At 41.8% G+C, this 20,878-nt stretch overlaps 3 protein-coding genes across 5 annotated transcripts; all 3 read left to right on the forward strand.

The window, feature by feature from the left end:
* The first annotated feature begins 261 nt into the window (after nucleotides 1-261).
* Nucleotides 262-9,586, forward strand: havcr2 (hepatitis A virus cellular receptor 2). Of its 3 annotated transcripts, none has more exons than XM_064977192.1 (7): nucleotides 262-332; nucleotides 490-834; nucleotides 8,059-8,181; nucleotides 8,367-8,480; nucleotides 8,610-8,680; nucleotides 8,884-8,983; nucleotides 9,265-9,586. In XM_064977192.1, the coding sequence occupies exons 1-7, from the start codon at nucleotides 272-274 to the stop codon at nucleotides 9,405-9,407; spliced, it is 957 nt and encodes a 318-aa protein (XP_064833264.1). In that variant the 5' UTR covers nucleotides 262-271; the 3' UTR covers nucleotides 9,408-9,586. The 3 variants fall into 3 exon arrangements, with proteins under 3 accessions (XP_064833264.1, XP_064833265.1, XP_064833266.1); XM_064977193.1 differs by having other exon boundaries at nucleotides 8,887-8,983; XM_064977194.1 differs by having other exon boundaries at nucleotides 8,113-8,181.
* A 305-nt stretch (nucleotides 9,587-9,891) lies between these two features.
* Nucleotides 9,892-14,998, forward strand: LOC135548767 (T-cell immunoglobulin and mucin domain-containing protein 4-like). The gene is made up of 7 exons (XM_064978671.1): nucleotides 9,892-10,003; nucleotides 10,120-10,461; nucleotides 10,607-10,675; nucleotides 10,794-10,849; nucleotides 10,954-11,047; nucleotides 11,200-11,236; nucleotides 12,024-14,998. The coding sequence occupies exons 1-7, from the start codon at nucleotides 9,955-9,957 to the stop codon at nucleotides 12,145-12,147; spliced, it is 771 nt and encodes a 256-aa protein (XP_064834743.1). The 5' UTR covers nucleotides 9,892-9,954; the 3' UTR covers nucleotides 12,148-14,998.
* An 841-nt stretch (nucleotides 14,999-15,839) lies between these two features.
* Nucleotides 15,840-18,496, forward strand: LOC135547881 (hepatitis A virus cellular receptor 1 homolog). Its single transcript, XM_064977093.1, has 7 exons — nucleotides 15,840-15,987; nucleotides 16,251-16,592; nucleotides 16,738-16,806; nucleotides 16,925-16,983; nucleotides 17,084-17,177; nucleotides 17,329-17,365; nucleotides 18,107-18,496. The coding sequence occupies exons 1-7, from the start codon at nucleotides 15,939-15,941 to the stop codon at nucleotides 18,243-18,245; spliced, it is 789 nt and encodes a 262-aa protein (XP_064833165.1). The 5' UTR covers nucleotides 15,840-15,938; the 3' UTR covers nucleotides 18,246-18,496.
* Nucleotides 18,497-20,878: the final 2,382 nt, after the last annotated feature.

Genomic DNA, 20,878 nt, shown 5'->3' on the forward strand with positions numbered 1-20,878 from the left:
CAAGATCCCTCTAATACACATTGTTTCACAGTAATGTTGATTTCTGAAGCAGTGGCCTGTTGCCGTGGATATAAAAGACAGTCTCACAACTCCCCCTGGTGGGTGAATGCTGAAATCCCTGGCAAGGTTTGTGGGCGATGGTAGAGAAGTGCTGTGGTATTCGAGGTTGATTGGCACACACAGTCTGTTTAAAGCCATCTGTGATACATTCAGTTAAAAAAAGGAAGCGGTGCCAGACTGTGACACAAAACTGATTGACTGTCTTGTTTCGATGAACACAACGACAATGCGGTCTACACTTCATACCCTTCTCACAGTCTCTCTGTTGGCATGTAAGTCCTGTCTGTCTTAATCTCTGTAAACCAGGTAAAACGAATCAATCCAAAAAAACTTGAAGGAAATGTCTAACGCACTCTTCTGTTTGTCCGAGACTGGCGCACTATTAAGGTCCCACTAACGTGTCCGCGATTGTGTTTCTGTTGCCTGCAGTGTGTGATGGCTTCATGGAGACAGTGGTTGGTGTTGCAGGTAGGACGGTATCTCTGACCTGCAGGTATGACACCGCTACCCTGGGTCTGACAGAGGTGTGCTGGGGGAGAGGAGCACAGCCGTCTCTCTTCGGCTGTGAGAACACAGTCATTGCTACTAATGGAGTAGAGGTAACCTACAGGAGGTCCTACAGACACAGGTTACCAGGGAAGCTTCAGAGTGGAGATGTCTCTCTCATTATCTACAACGTCGGAGAGGGAGACTCTGGGTTCTACCACTGCCGTGTGGCGCTATCAGGACTGTTCAACGACCTGACGCACACCGTTCATTTAATTGTTCGACAAGGTGAGAATATACAACTGTTATCATGAATACAAAGGTTAAGGCTGGGAATTGTCAGGGACCTCACAATGATACACTACATGGCCATGGGTATGTGGACAACTGTTCGTCGAACATCTCATTCCTAAATCATGGGCATTAATATGGAGCTGGTCCCCACTTTGCTGCTATAGCAGCCTCTACTCTTCTTGGGAAGGCTTTCCACTAGATGTTGGAACATTGCTGCGGGGACTTGCTTCCATTCAGCCATAAGAGCATTAGTGAGGTTGGGCACAGATGTTGGGCAATTAGGCCTGGCTCAGAGTTGGCCAATTCATCCCAAAGGTATTCGATGGGGTTGAGGTCAGGGCTCTGTGCAGGTCAGTCAAGTTCTTCCACAATTTGACAAACCATTTCTGTATGGAACTCTCTTTGTGCACGGGGGCATTGTCATGCTGAAACAAGAAACGGCCTTCCCCAAACTGTTGCCTCAAAGGTGGAAGCACCGAATTGTCTAAAATGTCATTGTATACTGCAGCATTCAGATTTCCCTTCACTGGAACTAAGGGGCCTAACAGAAACCATAAAAACAGCCCCAGACCATTATTCTTCCTCCACCAAACTTTACAGTTGGCACTATGCATTCAGGCAGGTAGCGTTCTCCTGGCATCCACCAATCCCAGATCGTCCGTCGGGCTGCCAGATGGTGAAGTGTGACTTATCACTCCAGAGAACACGTTTCCACTGCTCCAAAGTCCAATTGAATCAAGCTTTACACCACTCCAGCCGACGCTTGACATTGCGCATGGTGATCTTAGGCTTGTGTGTGGCTGCTCGGCCATGGACTAACCCGACATCCCGACTAACAGCTATTGTGCTGATGTTGCTTCCAGTTTGGAACTCGGGTGGTGAGTGATGCAAACGAGGACAGACAATTCAGCACTCAGCGGTGCCATTTGGGGAGGTTGTGTGGCCTACCACTTTGCGGCTGAGTCGTTGTTGCTCCTAGATGCTTCCATTCAAAATAACAGCACTCCAGCAGAGTATTAATTTGACAAACTGACTTGTCGGAAAGGTGGCATCCTATGACAGTGCCACGTTGAAAGTCACTGAGCTCTTAATTACGGGCCATTCTATTGCCAATGTTTGTCCATGGAGATTGCATGGTTGTGTGCTCGATTTTATACCCCTGTCAGCAATGAGTGTGGCTGAAGTAGCCAAATCCACTCATTTGAAGGGGTGTCCACATACGTTTGACCATGTAGTGTATTTAGGTGCCAATATGATATGAATTCAGATTCTCACGATTCTATATGTATAATGATTCGTTACTGTGATTTTATTGAGATTTGATGTTCTAAACATATTGCTCAACACAGAGTGCATTTGGATAGAATTCAGACCTCTTCATTTTTCCCACATTTTGTTACGTTACAGCCTTATTCTAAAATGGATTAAATAGTTTTTTCCCCTCATCAATCTACACACAATACCCCACAATGACAAAGCAGATTTTTTTTCAAATGTATTAAAAATAAAAAAATATTCAGACCCTTCACTCAGTACTTTGTTGAAGCACCTTTGGCAGCGCTTACAGCCTCGATTCTTCTTCTTGGATATGACGCTACAAGCGTGGCACACCTGTATTTGGTGAGTTGCTCCCATTTTTCTCTGCAGATCTTCTCAAGCTCTGTCAGGTTGGATGGGGAGCGTCGCTGCAGAACTATTATCAGGTCTCTCCAGAGATGATCGATCGGGTTCAAGTCCGGGCTCAGGCTGGGCCACTCAAGGACATTCAGAGACTTGTACCGAAGCCACTCCTGCTCTGTCCTGGCTGTGTGCTTCGGGTCGTTGTCCTGTTGGAAGTTGAACCTTCGCCTCAGTCTGACGTCCAGAGTGCTCTGTAGCAGGTTTTCATCAAGGATCTCTCTGTGCTTTGGTCTGTTAATCTTTCCCTCGATCCTGACTAGTTCAGTTCTTGCCACTGAAAAACATTCCCACAGCATGATGCTGTCATCACGATGCATGGTGCAAGGTTTCCTCCAGATGTGCCGCTCAGCATTCAGGCCAAAGAGTTCAATCTTGGCTTCATCAGACCAGAGAATCTTGCAAGTTCTTTGAAGAGCATTGGTGGTTCCAAACTTCTTCCATTTAAGGCTGTGTAAGAGCTATTTGACCAAGAAGGAGAGTGATGGAGTGCTGCATCAGATGACCTGGCCGCCACAATCACCCAACCTTTTGTTATATTAAAAAAAAAAATTATTTCACCTTTATTTAACCAGGTATGCCAGTTGAGAACAAGTTCTTATTTACAACTGCGACCTGGCCAAGATAAAGCAAAGCAGTGCGACAAAAACAACAACACATAGTTACACATAAACAAACATACAGTCAATAACACAATATAAAAATCTATGTACAGTGTGTGCAAATGTAAAAGAGTAGTGTGGTAAGACAATAAATAGGCCATAGAGGCGAAATAATTACAATTTAGCATTAACACTGGAGTGATAGATGTGCAGATGATGATGTGCAAGTAGAGATACTGGGAAGCAAAAGAGCAATAAGATAAATAACAGTATGGGGATGAGGTAGTTCGGTGTGCTATTTACAGATGGGCTGTGTACAGGTACAGTGATCGGTAAGCTGCTCTGACAGCTGATGCTTAAAGTTAGAGAGGGAGATTTAAGACTCCAGCTTCAGTGATTTTTGCAATTCGTTCCAGTCATTGGCAGTAGAGAACTGGAAGGAAAGGCGGCCAAAGTAAATGTTGGCTTTGGGGATGACCAGTGAATTATACCTGCTGGAGCTTGTGCTATTGGTGGGTGTTGCTATGGTGACCAGTGAGCTGAGATAAGGCGGGGCTTTACCTAGCAAAAATGTATACATGACCTGGAGCCAGTGGGTTTGGCGACTAATATGTAGTGAGGGCCAGCAAATGAGAGCATACAGGTTGCAGTGGTGGGTAGTATATGGGGCTTTGGTGACAAAATGGATGGCACTGTGATGGACAACATCCAGTTTGCTTAGTAGAGTGTTGGAGGCTATTTTGTAAATGACATTGCCGAAATCAAGGATCAGTAGAATAGTCAGTTTTACGATGATATGTTTAACAGCATGAGGGAAGGAGGCTTTGTTGCAAAATAGGAAGCTGATTCTAGATCTAATTTTGGATTGGAGATGCTTAATGTGAGTCTGGAAGGAGAGTTGACAATCTAACCAAACACCTAGGTATTTGTAGTTGTCCACATATTCTAAGTCAGAACCGTCCAGAGTAGTGATACTTGTCGGGCGGGCGAGTGCGGGCAACAATCGGTTGAAGAGCATGCATTTAAAAAAAAGAAAATTGGTAAATATCTATAACCATATACATCAATGTGATATGACTAAATAGTTAATCAGGGTGATTTTTCCACAAATAGATGGTAGCAAGATCTTATCTAGTTTAGCTAACTTTATTATATTATTGGAGTGAGATAATTTCTTTCTTTTGAGATTCGTATACCGAGTATGTCCACATCTCCGTCAGACCATTTAATTGATAAACGACATGGTAATGTAAAATTATAACTGGCTATACTTATTTCACCACTTACCATAATGAGACACAACTTTCAATTCTATTTATTAAAATATATGTTTGTAAACGTGATGATTGGGTGTCTATATACTGTAGCTGTACCATGATATTTGCATTGCTACTAAGTAAACCTCCAATTGGTCCCAACTATTCCACCCTCTAAAAGCCCTCCTCATCCCGAGTTGGGTTGTCATCCTAATGCCCGGCAGATAACCCCCGACCCCCCGTTTCCCATAGCCCTGAAGAGAGCACACAGTGCCATTTACAGAACAGCAGTAGATCAACTGCCAAATCTATTTCCAACACCCTTACCTCGATTTGTATTATATATAGCCATCAATATATATATATAAGAGTCCAGTTTCTTATTTTACATAATTAGCTATTAATATTTGTAGTAATGTAGGCAATTTATGAAATGGATTTTACCTCACCAGTCTCGCCATTATCAAAATTACATTATTACAAGCAATTATTATATTAGCAAACAATTGTTGTTAATCATCCTCTATTGTCCCTAACATCTTTTACTCCTTTGTGGGATACACACATACACATACACCCACACACACACACTCAACCCTTTCCCCCACACAACCATAGGCTCACATTCTCAACAGTTGCACCATCCCAGAGCCCAACTCAAGAAAGGTCTTGATTTACAAATGCATTTACAGTTGCAGCCGTATGAGAAGATGATGGAGGTCAAATGTACACCTTTTCCCTGAAACACCCACAACACAGTCCCGCGTATTGACCATATTCCCAAGCATCTCCATGCAGTCAGACTTTTGATATTGTGCCTCTAGGGACACAATAATATACCCCCTCTCTGAATGTCCGAGTGTGACCCCCTCCCCATGGGTTACTGCAGCTAGTGTTGCCAGCACTGCCACTGCATGGGTGGGGGCACCCCACCGGAATCCCCACCGGCTAGGTACAAGGTCGTCAAGGTTCTCATTAGCAGCTTTGAGAATGTCCTTGTATAGTATGCTCTCCCTTTAGGGGGCTTTGGCTTTGCAGGACCAACCCTGCCAAGCAGGCCCAGAATGTTGAGGGGGCAGTGCTGCTATAGGTCTCTGACCGCATTCTGGCTGCATACAGACCACCCATAAAACAGTTAGGGACTTCTCCTTAGTATCTGGGTCATTCAGGTGGGTGTCCAGTGTATAGGGTTGTGGACTGTTCCATCAATATAGGTTCATAAATTAATTAATAAAATATAATTTATTTGAAAAACGTTGTTCCCCATGATAGGACAATAAATAAGTATGTATAATTCATTATAAAAAGTTTATCCAGCATCTGAACAACATTGAAAGCTCTCTCACACCCCTGCTCACAGCAGTACATTGGTTCTGGCATATGCAACCATTTCAGACACTGCTAGGACATCAGGTTTGGGGAGTGTACTAAAGCAGTGAATAAAACAAACTTAGGGAGGAGGCTTCTATGTTAACATTTATGAAACCAAGGCATTTACGGTTACAGAAGTCAACAAATGAGAGCGCCTGGGGAATGGAAGTGGTGCTGGGGGCTGCAGGGCCTGAGTTAACCTCTACATCACCAGAGGAAGAGAGGAGAAGTAGGATAAGGGTACGGCTAAAGGCTATAAGAACTAGTCGTCTAGTGCGTTCAGAACAGAGAGTAAAAGGAGCAGATTTCTGGGCAAGGAAGAATAGATTCAAAGCATAACGTACAGACAAGGGTATGGTAGGATGTGAGTACAGTGGAGGTAAACCTAGGCATTGAGTGACGAAAAGAGAGGTTTTGACTCTAGAGGCACCAGTTATGTCAGGTGAGGTCACCGCATGTGTGGAGTTGTAACATAAGGGCTATCTAAGGCCTATTGGACAGGGCTAGGGGCTGTACAATGAGATAAGACAATAATCACAAACCAAAATGGCAATAGACAAGGCATATTGACATTAGGGAGAGGCATGTGTAGACGAGTGATCATAGGGTCCAAAGAGTAGCACGTGGTGAGTCAGGGAGGCAATTCCGTAGTCGCTGCTACACTAGGCAAGCTGGAGACACGGCGATTCAGACAGCTTGCAGGCCGGGGCTAGCAGATGGGCATCTGTCAACATCGCAACGGAAGAGCCTGTTGAAACCACCTCGGCAGACCAGTCGTGATAGATCTGCGGGGCGCCGTGTCGCCAGTAAAGGGTCCAGGCCTTTTGTAGCCCAATAATTGGCTGGTGGACCTCTTTGGCTAATCGGAAGATGGGCCTAGCTCCAGGCTAGCTCCAGGCTAACTGGTGCTTGCTTTGGGGCAGACATGTTAGCCAGGAGTAGCCACTCAGATAGTAGCTGCTACACTAGGCGAGCTGGAGACACGGCGATTCAGATAGCTAGCAGGCCGGGGCTAGCAGATGGGAATCTGGCAACGTCGCAACGGAAGATCCTGTTGAAACCACCTCAGACGGTTATGTCGGCAGACCAGTCATGATAGATCTGCGGGGCGCCGTGTCGGCAGTAAAGGGTCCAGGCCTTTTGTAGCCCAATAATTGGCTGGTGGACCTCTTTGGCTAGCCGGGAGATGGGCCTAGCTCCAGGCTAGCTCCAGGCTAACTGGTGCTTGCTTTGGGGCAGAGATGTTAGCCAGGAGTAGCCACTCGGATAATAGCTAGCTAGCTGCGATTATACACGCAGTGCAGACTGGCAGGACTTGACCTGGTTGAGGCTGGCTGATGTCAGAGTTAACGGTGAGGACCGCTAGCAGTGGCTAACTGATTACTAACTAGCAGCTAGTTAGCTGGCTAGCTTCTGATCAGGGTTCCGGTTGTAAAGTATAAAAATAGCAGCTCTGTACCACATTGGGTGAGGTGGGTTGCAGGAGAGTATATTCAGTTCATAGAAGGAAAGTGAGATTAAAGTATATACATAAGAAATTAAAATATATATGAAGAAAACGATATAAACACGTTACAGGACGGGACAAGACAAATACACGTCTGACTGCTACGCCATCTTGGTGTAGATACACACGTCTGACTGCTACGCCATCTCTGTTCCGCTGGTGATGTAGAACCCATGCCCTGCAGCCCCCTTTGACCTCAACCCAATTGAGATGGTTTGGGATGAGTTGGACTGCAGAGTGAAGGATTAGCAGCCAACAAGTGCTCAGCATATGTGGGAACTCTTTCAAGATTGTTGGAAAAGCATTCCAGGTGAAGCTGGTTGCGAGAATACCAAGAGTGTGCAAGGCAAAGGGTGGCTACTTTGAAGAATCTCAAATATGAAAGATATTTTGATTTGTTTATCACTTTTTTGGTTACTACATTATTCCATATATGCTATCTCATAATTTTGATGTCTTCACTATTATTCTGCAATGTAGAAATTAGTCAAAATAAAGAAAAACCTTTGAATGAGTAGGTGTGCCCAAACTTTTGACTGGAACTGTAAAACAACAATACCGATATGTAGCTGTATTGATTTTCCTCCCCATCACAAATAGTGTGGCTTCTGTTTCATTGACGCATAAATCATGAATGATTATTCTGTTGCAATAAGGGCCATCGCAACTACGCAAAATGTGCATTTTTTTCCAGAAACAACAAGACTATAAAAACCATAGTTATAATTTTGAAACCGTCTGTAATATCACCTTATTTAATGTGTTTTTAAATAGAAATCAGTGATGTGGTTTTCTACTCCTGTAGCACCTGTCGTACTAACTGTCATCCCAACTGTCGTACCAACTGTCATCCCAACAGTACCAGCCCAACTCCTGCCCATCACAGACACACCTGGGTCCTCTGTTATACCAGAAAATAACAAACAAGGTATGTTTTGTCTGTCACTGTCTTCAACGTAACCTCGTGTTTCTCCTTATAGTTTGAAGTTCCTTCAATGTGTTAGGCTATATGTTAGTAAACAAATGAATATCCCATAAAATCTATGCTTTAATTTCTAGCAGTGTTGTGTTTTTAAACAGAAATATATATTGTTTGTTTTTTTACTCCTTTAGCACCTCTCATCCCAACTGTCATCCCAACTATTGTCCCAACCGCGACAGAAGAACAACCACTGCCCATCACAGAAACATCTGGGTCCCCTTTCACACCAGAGAAGAGCAGAGAAGGTATCTGACATCAACACCAACACTGAATATGTTTGATAAACCTGTATTGCACATAAAGATAGATCAGAAAAAGTAATTGATACTACAGTTAGTCAAGGTTTGAGATGTCGGCATATTTTTTCTTACTAGGTGAGCAAGGTCCCGATATCCTTTATGACTGCACTACAGGCCCAATAATAGGTCTTGTCAAGGGAATTAAGGTACAGTGCTACTGGATATGAAGCAAATTATATCCAAAATGTCCCTAAGCTACATACAACAAGAATATTGTACATAAAAACCTAAATGCCTTATGAGCTATAATGTAGTAAAATGCAAATCTTATGCAAATACTTCAAGATTTCTGTTTCAACTTTGCCTTCAATCACTGTGCCTGAAGCAAAACTATGACTGTAACCCACAGCAGAAAATGGCATCTCCATCTCTGGATAGCTACATAGGACACACTGTCCGAGTGGGAGCAATCGCCTTCATCCCTGGTCTGATCCTAGCAGTTCTTCTTCGTGAGTGGTGGAGCAGTCACAGCAATTACATTTCTTTCATCAATGATGACATGAATATAATACTTTTCTTGTTCTATCAGGGCATTAGCTTAATCAATGTGTTGCAATGGTCTGTTCTTGATCCTATTGTACCAATTCTTTGTTCAGGGGCTAATCATGTTAGAGAAGAATTTAGCTGCTTAAACAGTTTGCCTCTCAAAGTGGATGTGAAAGTGGTGACTCCCGTTATTTCTGCATAGTGTGCATTAAAAGTCTGTCTGGCCCCTCCCCCCTACATCTAGGTCTGAGACGGTCCAGAAATAGCCGAGTCAGAGGAGAACCTGCCAGTTCCCCCAGTGTCAGCAGCAGGAACCCTAGAGCGGAAATACCCCTCAGTCACCATGATACAGATGCCTGGATCTATGATGCTCCTACAGATGTGTAGACGGACATTGAAGTGGACAAGTGCCATCAATTAGGGATTATTGCTTTCAGCTCGATTCACCTGGTCTATGTTATGGAAAGAGCAGGAATTGTTTATGTTTTGTATACTCTAGCTATGTTATCTAGCCATGTTTTTTGTGTGATGAGGTGTAAATGAAAGGATAAATAAATACCACTCAAGAGAAAGTTTGTTCCCTTGAGACTTGATTCTGCACTACATAACATTAAATGCAACCTTCTACATAATTGACATGAACAAATGGTTTTGGTTTTAATATCTTTTCAATTAAGAACTTTATGAACCTTCCAAAAACCTGTGCAGTTCTGTGTGTTATATTATTTGGATGATGTGTGGCCTCCCCCCAAAAATTACCACAATGACCATCTCTGCCTTTCTGAGTGCAACGGAAACATCTGAAAGCAGATGTCAAGTAGATGAAGTCATGTGCTCAGGAGGTTCAACTTTATTAAAGAGAGAGAGTTCAGATGACTGTGCATATATGCAGTTGGTGTTTGAATGGCGAAGGGTGAAGTGATATGACCCTATCATGGAGACTCACTGTGCTTTAGGCTGGTTTCTCCTCTGTCTACTTTCAGGTAAGTGATGCACGATGTTAGCATATCTTTTAGGCTGGTTATTTACTTGATAATAAGTGAATTCATAATTTACAATTGAAAGTATCTCTGTCCTCCTCTCCCTCCCTCTTTTCCAGTCAGTGAATGCATTGACCCAAAAGTCATTGGTATTGAGGGCCAGAATGTCACTCTGCCATGTAAATATAACACCATAAAGCAAGGTGTATCAGCCATATGCTGGGGGAGAGGAGCCATACCGAACTCTGGTTGTTACAAGGAAATCATCTCATCTGATGGCACTAAAGTGACATGGAGATCTTCGGTTAGATATCATTTATTCGGGGTGCTGAAGACAGGGGATGTCTCTCTCACAATCCTCAATGTCACTGAAAAAGACTCTGGACAATACGGCTGTCGTGTGCATGTTCACGGATTGTGGAATGATGAGAAATATCATGTCAACTTGAACATTGAGAAAGGTAAGAAATGCACAACATTCTATGATACACAGTAACTTGATGCTGTACAGGTGATCTTTGTCAGCCTAATGAGTGACATCATGATTTCTTAGCATCTATACTTTTCAAACTGAGCAGTTAGTACTGTATTGCTTTCTGATTTCAGCACCTGTCCCGACAACATCTCAGGCTAATGTGATCATAACTCAACAGGCCATGGACAACCACACACACTGTATGGAACACAGCGCACAGAATAACATCAGTCCATCAAAATCATACTTTTATATTGTTTATATTGCAGCATTATTCTTACATCTGAAAATAAAACCTGTCAATTCCTCACTGTGTAGGTCATGTGACCACAAATTCAGTCACATCCACGCCACTTTACAGCAAATCAATTTTGGTATGCATAGTTCCACACTGCAAATTCTGGCAAATAAGAAATCCCACTGTGTGATCTGGTACTGTACCGAGATGTCGTTTTAACTGAATCTGTGATGTTAACAGGAGCAGATGACAGGTCATAAGCTGCCTGTGATCCTGGTGTCCATTCTACTGGTTCTGACAGGGGTGGTGATTGTGTCTGTACCTGTCGTCTTGAGTAAGTACACACATCTCTACATTTGCCTGCATAATAAGTACTAATTCTCGTGAATATATCCCTAATGGTGTTGGCAGTGTTACAAGAAGCAATAGTTTGCTATTTAAGTTTTTCTGAATACTCTAACACAGTCTTTGTTAACGTAATTACAGGAAAGCGATGGAAAACAATTGCTACGGTAGTCCAAATGTAAGTATGCTAATCATGACTGTATTTCTTCCAACTGACAAGAGTAGATGAAATACCACAATATGCCAATAGAATAACTGAGTCAAAGTGCAATGTCCCTCCGTGAGACATGTCTGCCTAATTAGCAAAAACATTATGGCAACTGACCTGAGGTAATACTGAAACTTTGACTAATGAGACCCAAGAACACAACACTCTGAGGAAGTGAAACAACCGGGCTTCTTCTGAACACTCATGTGAACATTATGTGAGCCATTGCTACTCTTGTCTGTGTCGTTAAGAAATATGCCTTGAGATGACCTAACTGGCCAGTAGGTCATTGCTTTTAGAATCTAATACACATTACACATACAGTATTCATTACACATTACACATACAGTATTCTCCAGGCTGTGTCACAATATATATACAACCGGCCGTGATTGGGAGTCCCATAGTGCGGCGCACAATTGGCCCAGAATCGTCCGGGTTAGGCTTTGGCCGGGGTAGGCCGTCATTGTAAATAAGAATTTGTTATTAAGTTCTTAACTGACTTGTCTAGTTAAATAAAGGTAAAATATTTTTGAGGAAATGCTCCATATTCACAATGCAGAGCAAAATAAGGATCTTAAATCAATACAAACTTTATTTGCTATGTCAGCTTGTACACTAATACTCAAACTTTTCTCAGCATTAATTCATCTGGATTGGTAAAATCACTAGAGTGGAACTAAGCAAAATATAATGCAGTCAATAAAAGCATGCATGTCTCCCTTGGCTGTGTATTTACTGTTCTTTCCTTTATCAGACCAGTGCACTCTGGCAGCTCAGTCCTGTACAGCTTGGGTGTGCATACTCGAGAGATGGCGGTGGAGAACGTCTATCAAATAGATGACAACGAGAGAGACGACTATGAGGAGTGCCCCCGATAAAGCATAGACACATCACCACAGTCATGCTGTTAACACGCGGTAGCTCTGTGTTTACAGGGCTGAGTCTGAACTTATAGGCTAATGATTCAACCAGACAAGACAAGCTCCAACAAAATCAGTTGCTTTTTGGTGATAAATGAGTAAAACGTTACTTGATTTGTATATTTCAAATGTTTGTGTGAAAGGAAAAGCTCACTAATATGGCTATCTATGTGTATTCAGCACTAACAGTGTAGGTTTCAATTACAATGACTGTATTTTCTTGATGTAGTAAGCCATTGTTGTGCCTAGACCCTTCCACGTCAAAATAACAGCACTTACAGTTTATCGGGGCAACTCTAGCAGGGCAGAAATTTGACAAACTGACTTGTTGGAAAAGTGGCATCCTGTGACTGTGCCACGTTAAAAATCTCTGAGCTCTTAATTACGGGCCATTCTACTGCCATTGTTTTGTCTATGGAGATTGCATGGCTGTGTGCTCGATTTTATGCACCTGTCAGCAACGAGTGTGGCTGAAGTCGCTGAATCAACTCATTTGAAGGGGTGTCCGGATAGTTTTGGCCATGTGGTGTACTCAGGTGCCGATTAAATCAAATCAAATTGTATTTGTCACATACACATGGTTAGCAGATGTTATTGTGAGTGCAGCAAAATGCTTGTGCTTCTAGTTCCGACAGTGTGGAAATATCTAACACGTAATCTAACAATTCCACAAAACTACCTAATACACACAAATCTAAGTAAAGGAATTTGATAAGAATATATACATATCAATATATGGATGAGCAATGACAGAACGGCATAGGCAAGCTGCAATAAATTGTATAAAATACAGTATATACATATGAGATGAGATATGCAAGATATGTAAACATTATTCAAGTGGCATTATTAAAGTGACTAGTGATCCGTTTATAATACTGGCCAATAATTTCAAGTCTGTATTTAGGCAGCAGCGTCTCTGTGTTAGTGATGGCTGTTTAACAGTCTGATGGCCTTCAGATAGAAGCTGTTTTTCAGTCTCTCGGTCTCAGCATTGATGCACCTGTACTGACCTCGCCTTCTGGATGGTAGCAGGGTGAACAGGCAGTGGCTCGGGTGGTTGTTGACCTTGATGATCTTTTTGGCCTTCCTGTGACATCGGTTGCTGTAGGTGTCCTGGAGGCCAGGTAGTTTGCCCCCGGTGATGCGTTGTGCAGACCTCACTACCCTCTGGAGAGACTTATGGTTGTGGGCGGAGCAGTTGTTATACCAGGCAGTGATACAGCCTAACAGGATGCTATCGATTGTGCATCTGTAAAAGTGTGTGAGTGGTTTAGGTGACAAGACAAATTTCTTCAGCCTGAGGTTGAAGAGGCGCTGTTGCACCTTCTTCACCACAATGTGTGGGTGAACCATTTCAGTTTGTCCGTGAGGTGTACTCCGAGGGACTTAAAACTTTCCACCTTTTCCACTGCTGTCCCGTCGATGTGGATAGGGGGCTGATCTCTCTTCTGTTTCCCGAAAGTTCACAATCATCTCCTTTGTTTTCTTGACTTTGAGTGAGAGGTTGTTTTCCTGACACCACACTCTAAGTGCCCTCATCAATATGTATTCCGATTCTCAGGATTCTATATGGGTTCATTCTTGTTTCATCAGACCAGAGAATCTTGTTTCTCATGGTCTGTTAGTCCTTTACGTGCCTTTTGGAAACTCCAAGCGGGGTGTCATGTGCTTTTCACTGAGAAGTAGCTCCTGTCTTGCCACTCTACCATTAAAGGCCCGATAGGTGCAGTGTTGCAGAGATGATTGTCCTTCTGGACGGTCTCCCATCTCCACAGAGGAACTCTGGAGCTCTGCCAGAGTGACCATAGGTTTCTTGGTCACCTCCCTGACCAAGAATAAAACTGAGCCCCCCCCGATTGCTCAGTTTGGCCAGGCGGCCAGCTCTAGGAAGAGTCTTGGTGGTTCCAAACTTCTTCCATTATAGAATGATGGAGGACAATGTTTTCTTGGGGCTCTTCAATGCTGCAGAAATGTTTTGGCACCCTTCCCCAGATCTGTGCCTCAATTTCGAGTCTCATAGCAAAGGGTCTGAATAATTATATAAATTAGGTAATTATGTTTTTTACTTTTAATACATTTAAAAAATGTCTTAACCTGTTTTCGCTTTGTCTTTATGGTGTTTTGTGTGTAGATTGATGTAACGTAAAAGAATATGGAAAAAGTGAAGGGGTCTGAATACTTTTCGTATGCACTGTATGTCTGCTGCAGAGGGACAAGAGAGAGTCAGCCATGAGAAAAGTTTTGATCAGTCATGGAAATAAAAGTGATGAACACGCTATGAAGGAAACATACTGGAGTTTTCATGCAGGTACAGCCAACTAGCACAAAAACAATATTGCAATATTGTCAAAATGATAAGGCACATTATAGCATCGAAAATGATATACCGATATGTAGCTGTATTGATTTTCCTCCCCATTTGTGGCTTCTGTTTCATTGATGCATGAATCATGAATGATTATTCTGTTGCCATCGCTACTATGCAAAATGTGCGCTTTTTCCAGAAACAACAAGTCTATAAAAAACGAAGTTATAATTTTGAAACCGTCTGTAATATCACCTTATTTAATGTGTTTTTAAAGAGAAATCAATGTTGTTGTTTTTACTCCTGTAGCAACTGTCATCCCAACTGTCATCCCAACTGCACCAGCACAACTACTGCCCATCACAGACACAAATTTTGTCTTTCACTGTCTTTAACGTAATCTTGTGTTTCTCCTTATAGTTTGAGGTTCCTTCAATGTGTTAGGCTATATGTTTGTAAACAAAAAAATATCCCATAAAATCTATGCTTTCATTTCTAGCACCTTTTGTCACAACTGCCCCAGCAGTGTTGTATTTTTAAACAGAAATACTGTATATGTTGTTGTTTAAAAAAAACAACTCCTTTAGCACCTGTTTTCCCAACTGTCATCCCAACTATTGTCCCAAATGCGACAGAACAACCACTGACCATCACAGAAACATCTGGGTCCCCTCTAGCATAGGCATACTCAGTTCTTCAACACGCTGTGACATAGCTAATATAGGACCACTCATAAGGTTACTAATACTGAGCTTTTTGTCTTGCCCATTCACCCTCTAAATGGGACACATACACAATCCATGTCTCAATTGTCTCAAGGCTTAAAAATCCTCCTTTAACCTGTCTTCTCCCTTCATCTACACTGATTGATGTGAATTTAACATGTAACATCAATAAAGGATCATAGCTTTCACCTGGATTCCCCTGGTCAGTATATGTCATGGAAAGAGCAGGTGTTTTTAATGTTTTGTATACTCAGTGTGTGCTATCTAGCTATAGTTTCTTGTGGTAAGGTGTAAATTAAAATAAGAATAAATACCACTGAAGAGAACGTTTGTTCCCTGGAGTCTTGACTCTACAGTACACTTCAAAACATGAAATACAACCTACCACAGAATTGACATGAACAAATGGTTTTGGTTTTAATTTCTTTTCAATTATAAGAACTTTGAACTTCCTAAAATCCTGTGCAGTTCTGTGTGTTATATAATATGGAAATTGAAACCTACAACAAAAAAAACCCACAATGACCATCTCTGCCTCTCTGAGTGCAACGGAAACATCTGAAAGCAGATGTCAAGATGAAGTCATGTGCTCAGGAGGTTTGACATTATCAAAGAGAGAGAGATGACTGTGTATATATGACTCTGACTGTTCAGATGCCTGTGTATATATGCAGTTGGTGTTTGAATGGCGAAGGGTGAAGTGATATGACACTATCATGGAGACTCCCTGTGTTTTAGGCTGGTTTCTCCTCTGTCTACTTTCAGGTAAGTGATGCACGATGGTCCCATCTCTTTTTGTTCAAGAAGCTTTAAGAAAATATTTACCAAATAAACTAAAGTACAAAATAATTAAAAGTAACACAATATTGTTATGTTATTGTGAGGTCTACACTTGTTGTATTTGGTGCAAGTGACAAATAAAGTTTGATTTGATTTGATTGTTAGGCTGGTTATTTACTTGATAATAAGTGAATTCATAATTTACAATTGAAAGTATCTCTGTCCTCCTCTCCCTCCCTCTTTTCCAGTCAGTGAATGCATTGACCCAAAAGTCATTGGTATTGAGGGCCAGAATGTCACTCTGCCATGTAAATATAACACCATAAAGCAAGGTGTATCAGCCATATGCTGGGGGAGAGGAGCCATACCGAACTCTGGTTGTTACAAGGAAATCATCTCATCTGATGGCACTAAAGTGACATGGAGATCTTCGGTTAGATATCATTTATTCGGGGTGCTGAAGACAGGGGATGTCTCTCTCACAATCCTCAATGTCACTGAAAAAGACTCTGGACAATACGGCTGTCGTGTGCATGTTCACGGATTGTGGAATGATGAGAAATATCATGTCAACTTGAACATTGAGAAAGGTAAGAAATGCACAACATTCTATGATACACAGTAACTTGATGCTGTACAGGTGATCTTTGTCAGCCTAATGAGTGACATCATGATTTCTTAGCATCTATACTTTTCAAACTGAGCAGTTAGTACTGTATTGCTTTCTGATTTCAGCACCTGTCCCGACAACATCTCAGGCTAATGTGATCATAACTCAACAGGCCATGGACAACCACACACACTGTATGGAACACAGCGCACAGAATAACATCAGTCCATCAAAATCATACTTTTATATTGTTTATATTGCAGCATTATTCTTACATCTGAAAATAAAACCTGTCAATTCCTCACTGTGTAGGTCATGTGACCACAAATTCAGTCACATCCACGCCACTTTACAGCAATCAATTTTGGTATGCATAGTTCCACACTGCAAATTCTGGCAAATAAGAAATCCCACTGTGTGATCTGGTACAGTACCGAGATGTCGTTTTAACTGAATCTGTGATGTTAACAGGAGCAGATGACAGGTCATAAGCTGCCTGTGATCCTGGTGTCCATTCTACTGGTTCTGACAGGGGTGGTGATTGTGTCTGTACTTGTTGTCTTGAGTAAGTACACACATCTCTACATTTGCCTGCATAATAAGTACTAATTCTCATGAATATATCCCTAATGGTGTTGACAGTGTTACAAGAAGCAATAGTTTGCTATTTAAGTTTTCTGAATACTTTAACACAGTCTTTGTTAACGTAATTACAGGAAAGCGATGGAAAACAATTGCTACGGTAGTCCAAATGTAAGTATGCTAATCATGACTGTATTTCTTCCAACTGACAAGAGTAGATGAAATACCACAATATGCCAATAGAATAACTGAGTCAAAGTGCAATGTCCCTCCGTGAGACAATTAGCAAAAACATTATGGCAACTGACCTGAGGTAATACTGAAACTTTGACTAATGAGACCCAAGAACACAACACTCTGAGGAAGTGAAACAACCGGGCTTCTTCTGAACACTCATGTGAACATTATGTGAGCCATTGCTACTCTTGTCTGTGTCGTTAAGAAATATGCCTTGAGATGACCTAACTGGCCAGTAGGTCATTGCTTTTAGAATCTAATACACATTACACATACAGTATTCTCCAGGCTGTGTCACAACCGGCCGTGATTGGGAGTCCCATAGTGCGGCGCACAATTGGCCCAGCATCGTCCGGGTTAGGCTTTGGCCGGGGTAGGCCGTCATTGTAAATAAGAATTTGTTATTAAGTTCTTAACTGACTTGTCTAGTTAAATAAAGGTAAAATATTTTTGAGGAAATGCTCCATATTCACAATGCAGAGCAAAATAAGTATCTTAAATCAATACAAACTTTATTTGCTATGTCAGCTTGTACACTAATACTCAAACTTTTCTCAGCATTAATTCATCTGGATTGGTAAAATCACTAGAGTGGAACTAAGCAAAATATAATGCAGTCAATAAAAGCATGCATGTCTCCCTTGGCTGTGTATTTACTGTTCTTTCCTTTATCAGACCAGAGCACTCTGGCAGCTCAGTCCTGTACAGCAACTCAGAGTCCAGCTTGGGTGTGCATACTCGAGAGATGGCGGTGGAGAACGTCTATCAAATAGATGACAATGAGAGAAACAACTATGAGGAGTGCCCCCGATAAAGCATGGACACATCACCACAGCCATGCTGTTAACACGCGGTGTTTACACCGCTGTGTTTACAGGGCTGAGTCTGAACTTATAGGCTTCAACCGGACAAGACAAGCTACTATAAAATCAGATGCTTTTTGGTTATAAATGAGTAAAACTTTACTTGATTTTGTATTTTTGAAATGTTTGTTTGAAAGGAAAGGCTCGCTAGTATGGCTATCGATGTGTATTCAGCACTCACAGTGTAAGTTTCAATTACAATGACTGTTCTAACACGTAATCTAACAATTCCACAAAACTACCTAATACACACAAATCTAAGTAAAGGAATTTGATAAGAATATATACATATCAATATATGGATGAGCAATGACAGAACGGCATAGGCAAGCTGCAATAAATTGTATAAAATACAGTACATACATATGAGATGAGATATGCAAGATATGTAAACATTATTCAAGTGGCATTATTAAAGTGACTAGTGATCCGTTTATAATACTGGCCAATAATTTCAAGTCTGTATTTAGGCAGCAGCGTCTCTGTGTTAGTGATGGCTGTTTAACAGTCTGATGGCCTTCAGATAGAAGCTGTTTTTCAGTCTCTCGGTCTCAGCATTGATGCACCTGTACTGACCTCGCCTTCTGGATGGTAGCAGGGTGAACAGGCAGTGGCTCGGGTGGTTGTTGACCTTGATGATCTTTTTGGCCTTCCTGTGACATCGGTTGCTGTAGGTGTCCTGGAGGCCAGGTAGTTTGCCCCCGGTGATGCGTTGTGCAGACCTCACTACCCTCTGGAGAGACTTATGGTTGTGGGCGGAGCAGTTGTTATATTAGGCAGTGATATAGCCTAACAGGATGCTATCGATTGTGCATCTGTAAAAGTGTGTCAGTGGTTTAGTTGACAAGACAAATTTCTTCAGCCTGAGGTTGAAGAGGCGCTGTTGCACCTTCTTCACCACAATGTGTGGGTGAACCATTTCAGTTTGTCCGTGAGGTGTACTCCGAGGGACTTAAAACTTTCCACCTTTTCCACTGCTGTCCCGTCGATGTGGATAGGGGGCTGATCTCTCTTCTGTTTCCCGAAAGTTCACAATCATCTCCTTTGTTTTCTTGACTTTGAGTGAGAGGTTGTTTTCCTGACACCACACTCTAAGTGCCCTCATCAATATGTATTCCGATTCTCAGGATTCTATATGGGTTCATTCTTGTTTCATCAGACCAGAGAATCTTGTTTCTCATGGTCTGTTAGTCCTTTACGTGCCTTTTGGAAACTCCAAGCGGGGTGTCATGTGCTTTTCACTGAGAAGTAGCTCCTGTCTTGCCACTCTACCATTAAAGGCCCGATAGGTGCAGTGTTGCAGAGATGATTGTCCTTCTGGACGGTCTCCCATCTCCACAGAGGAACTCTGGAGCTCTGCCAGAGTGACCATAGGTTTCTTGGTCACCTCCTGACCAAGAATAATACTGAGCCCCCCGATTGCTCAGTTTGGCCAGGCGGCCAGCTCTAGGAAGAGTCTTGGTGGTTCCAAACTTCTTCCATTATAGAATGATGGAGGACAATGTTTTCTTGGGGCTCTTCAATGCTGCAGAAATGTTTTGGCACCCTTCCCCAGATCTGTGCCTCAATTTCGAGTCTCATAGCAAAGGGTCTGAATAATTATATAAATTAGGTAATTATGTTTTTACTTTTAATACATTTAAAAATGTCTTAACCTGTTTTCGCTTTGTCTTTATGGTGTTTTGTGTGTAGATTGATGTAACGTAAAAGAATATGGAAAAAAGTGAAGGGGTCTGAATACTTTTCGTATGCACTGTATGTCTGCTGCAGAGGGACAAGAGAGAGTCAGCCATGAGAAAAGTTTTGATCAGTCATGGAAATAAAAGTGATGAACACGCTATGAAGGAAACATACTGGAGTTTTCATGCAGGTACAGCCAACTAGCACAAAAACAATATTGCAATATTGTCAAAATGATAAGGCACATTATAGCATCGAAAATGATATACCGATATGTAGCTGTATTGATTTTCCTCCCCATTTGTGGCTTCTGTTTCATTGACGCATGAATCATGAATGATTATTCTGTTGCCATCGCTACTATGCAAAATGTGCACTTTTTCCAGAAACAACAAGTCTATAAAAAACGAAGTTATAATTTTGAAACCGTCTGTAATATCACCTTATTTAATGTGTTTTTAAAGAGAAATCAATGTTGTTGTTTTTACTCCTGTAGCAACTGTCATCCCAACTGTCATCCCAACTGCACCAGCACAACTACTGCCCATCACAGACACAAATTTTGTCTGTCACTGTCTTTAACGTAACCTCGTGTTTCTCCTTATAGTTTGAGGTTCCTTCAATGTGTTAGGCTATATGTTTGTAAACAAAAAAATATCCCATAAAATCTATGCTTTCATTTCTAGCACCTTTTGTCACAACTGCCCCAGCAGTGTTGTATTTTTAAACAGAAATACAGTGCCTTGCGAAAGTATTCGGCCCCCGTGAACTTTGCGACCTTTTGCCACATTTCAGGCTTCAAACATAAAGATATAAAACTGTATTTTTTTGTGAAGAATCAACAACAAGTGGGACACAATCATGAAGTGGAACGACATTTATTGGATATTTCGAACTTTTTTAA

This window comes from Oncorhynchus masou, chromosome 11, assembly GCF_036934945.1.
Source record: "Oncorhynchus masou masou isolate Uvic2021 chromosome 11, UVic_Omas_1.1, whole genome shotgun sequence".
Classification (NCBI taxonomy): Eukaryota; Metazoa; Chordata; class Actinopteri; order Salmoniformes; family Salmonidae; genus Oncorhynchus; species Oncorhynchus masou.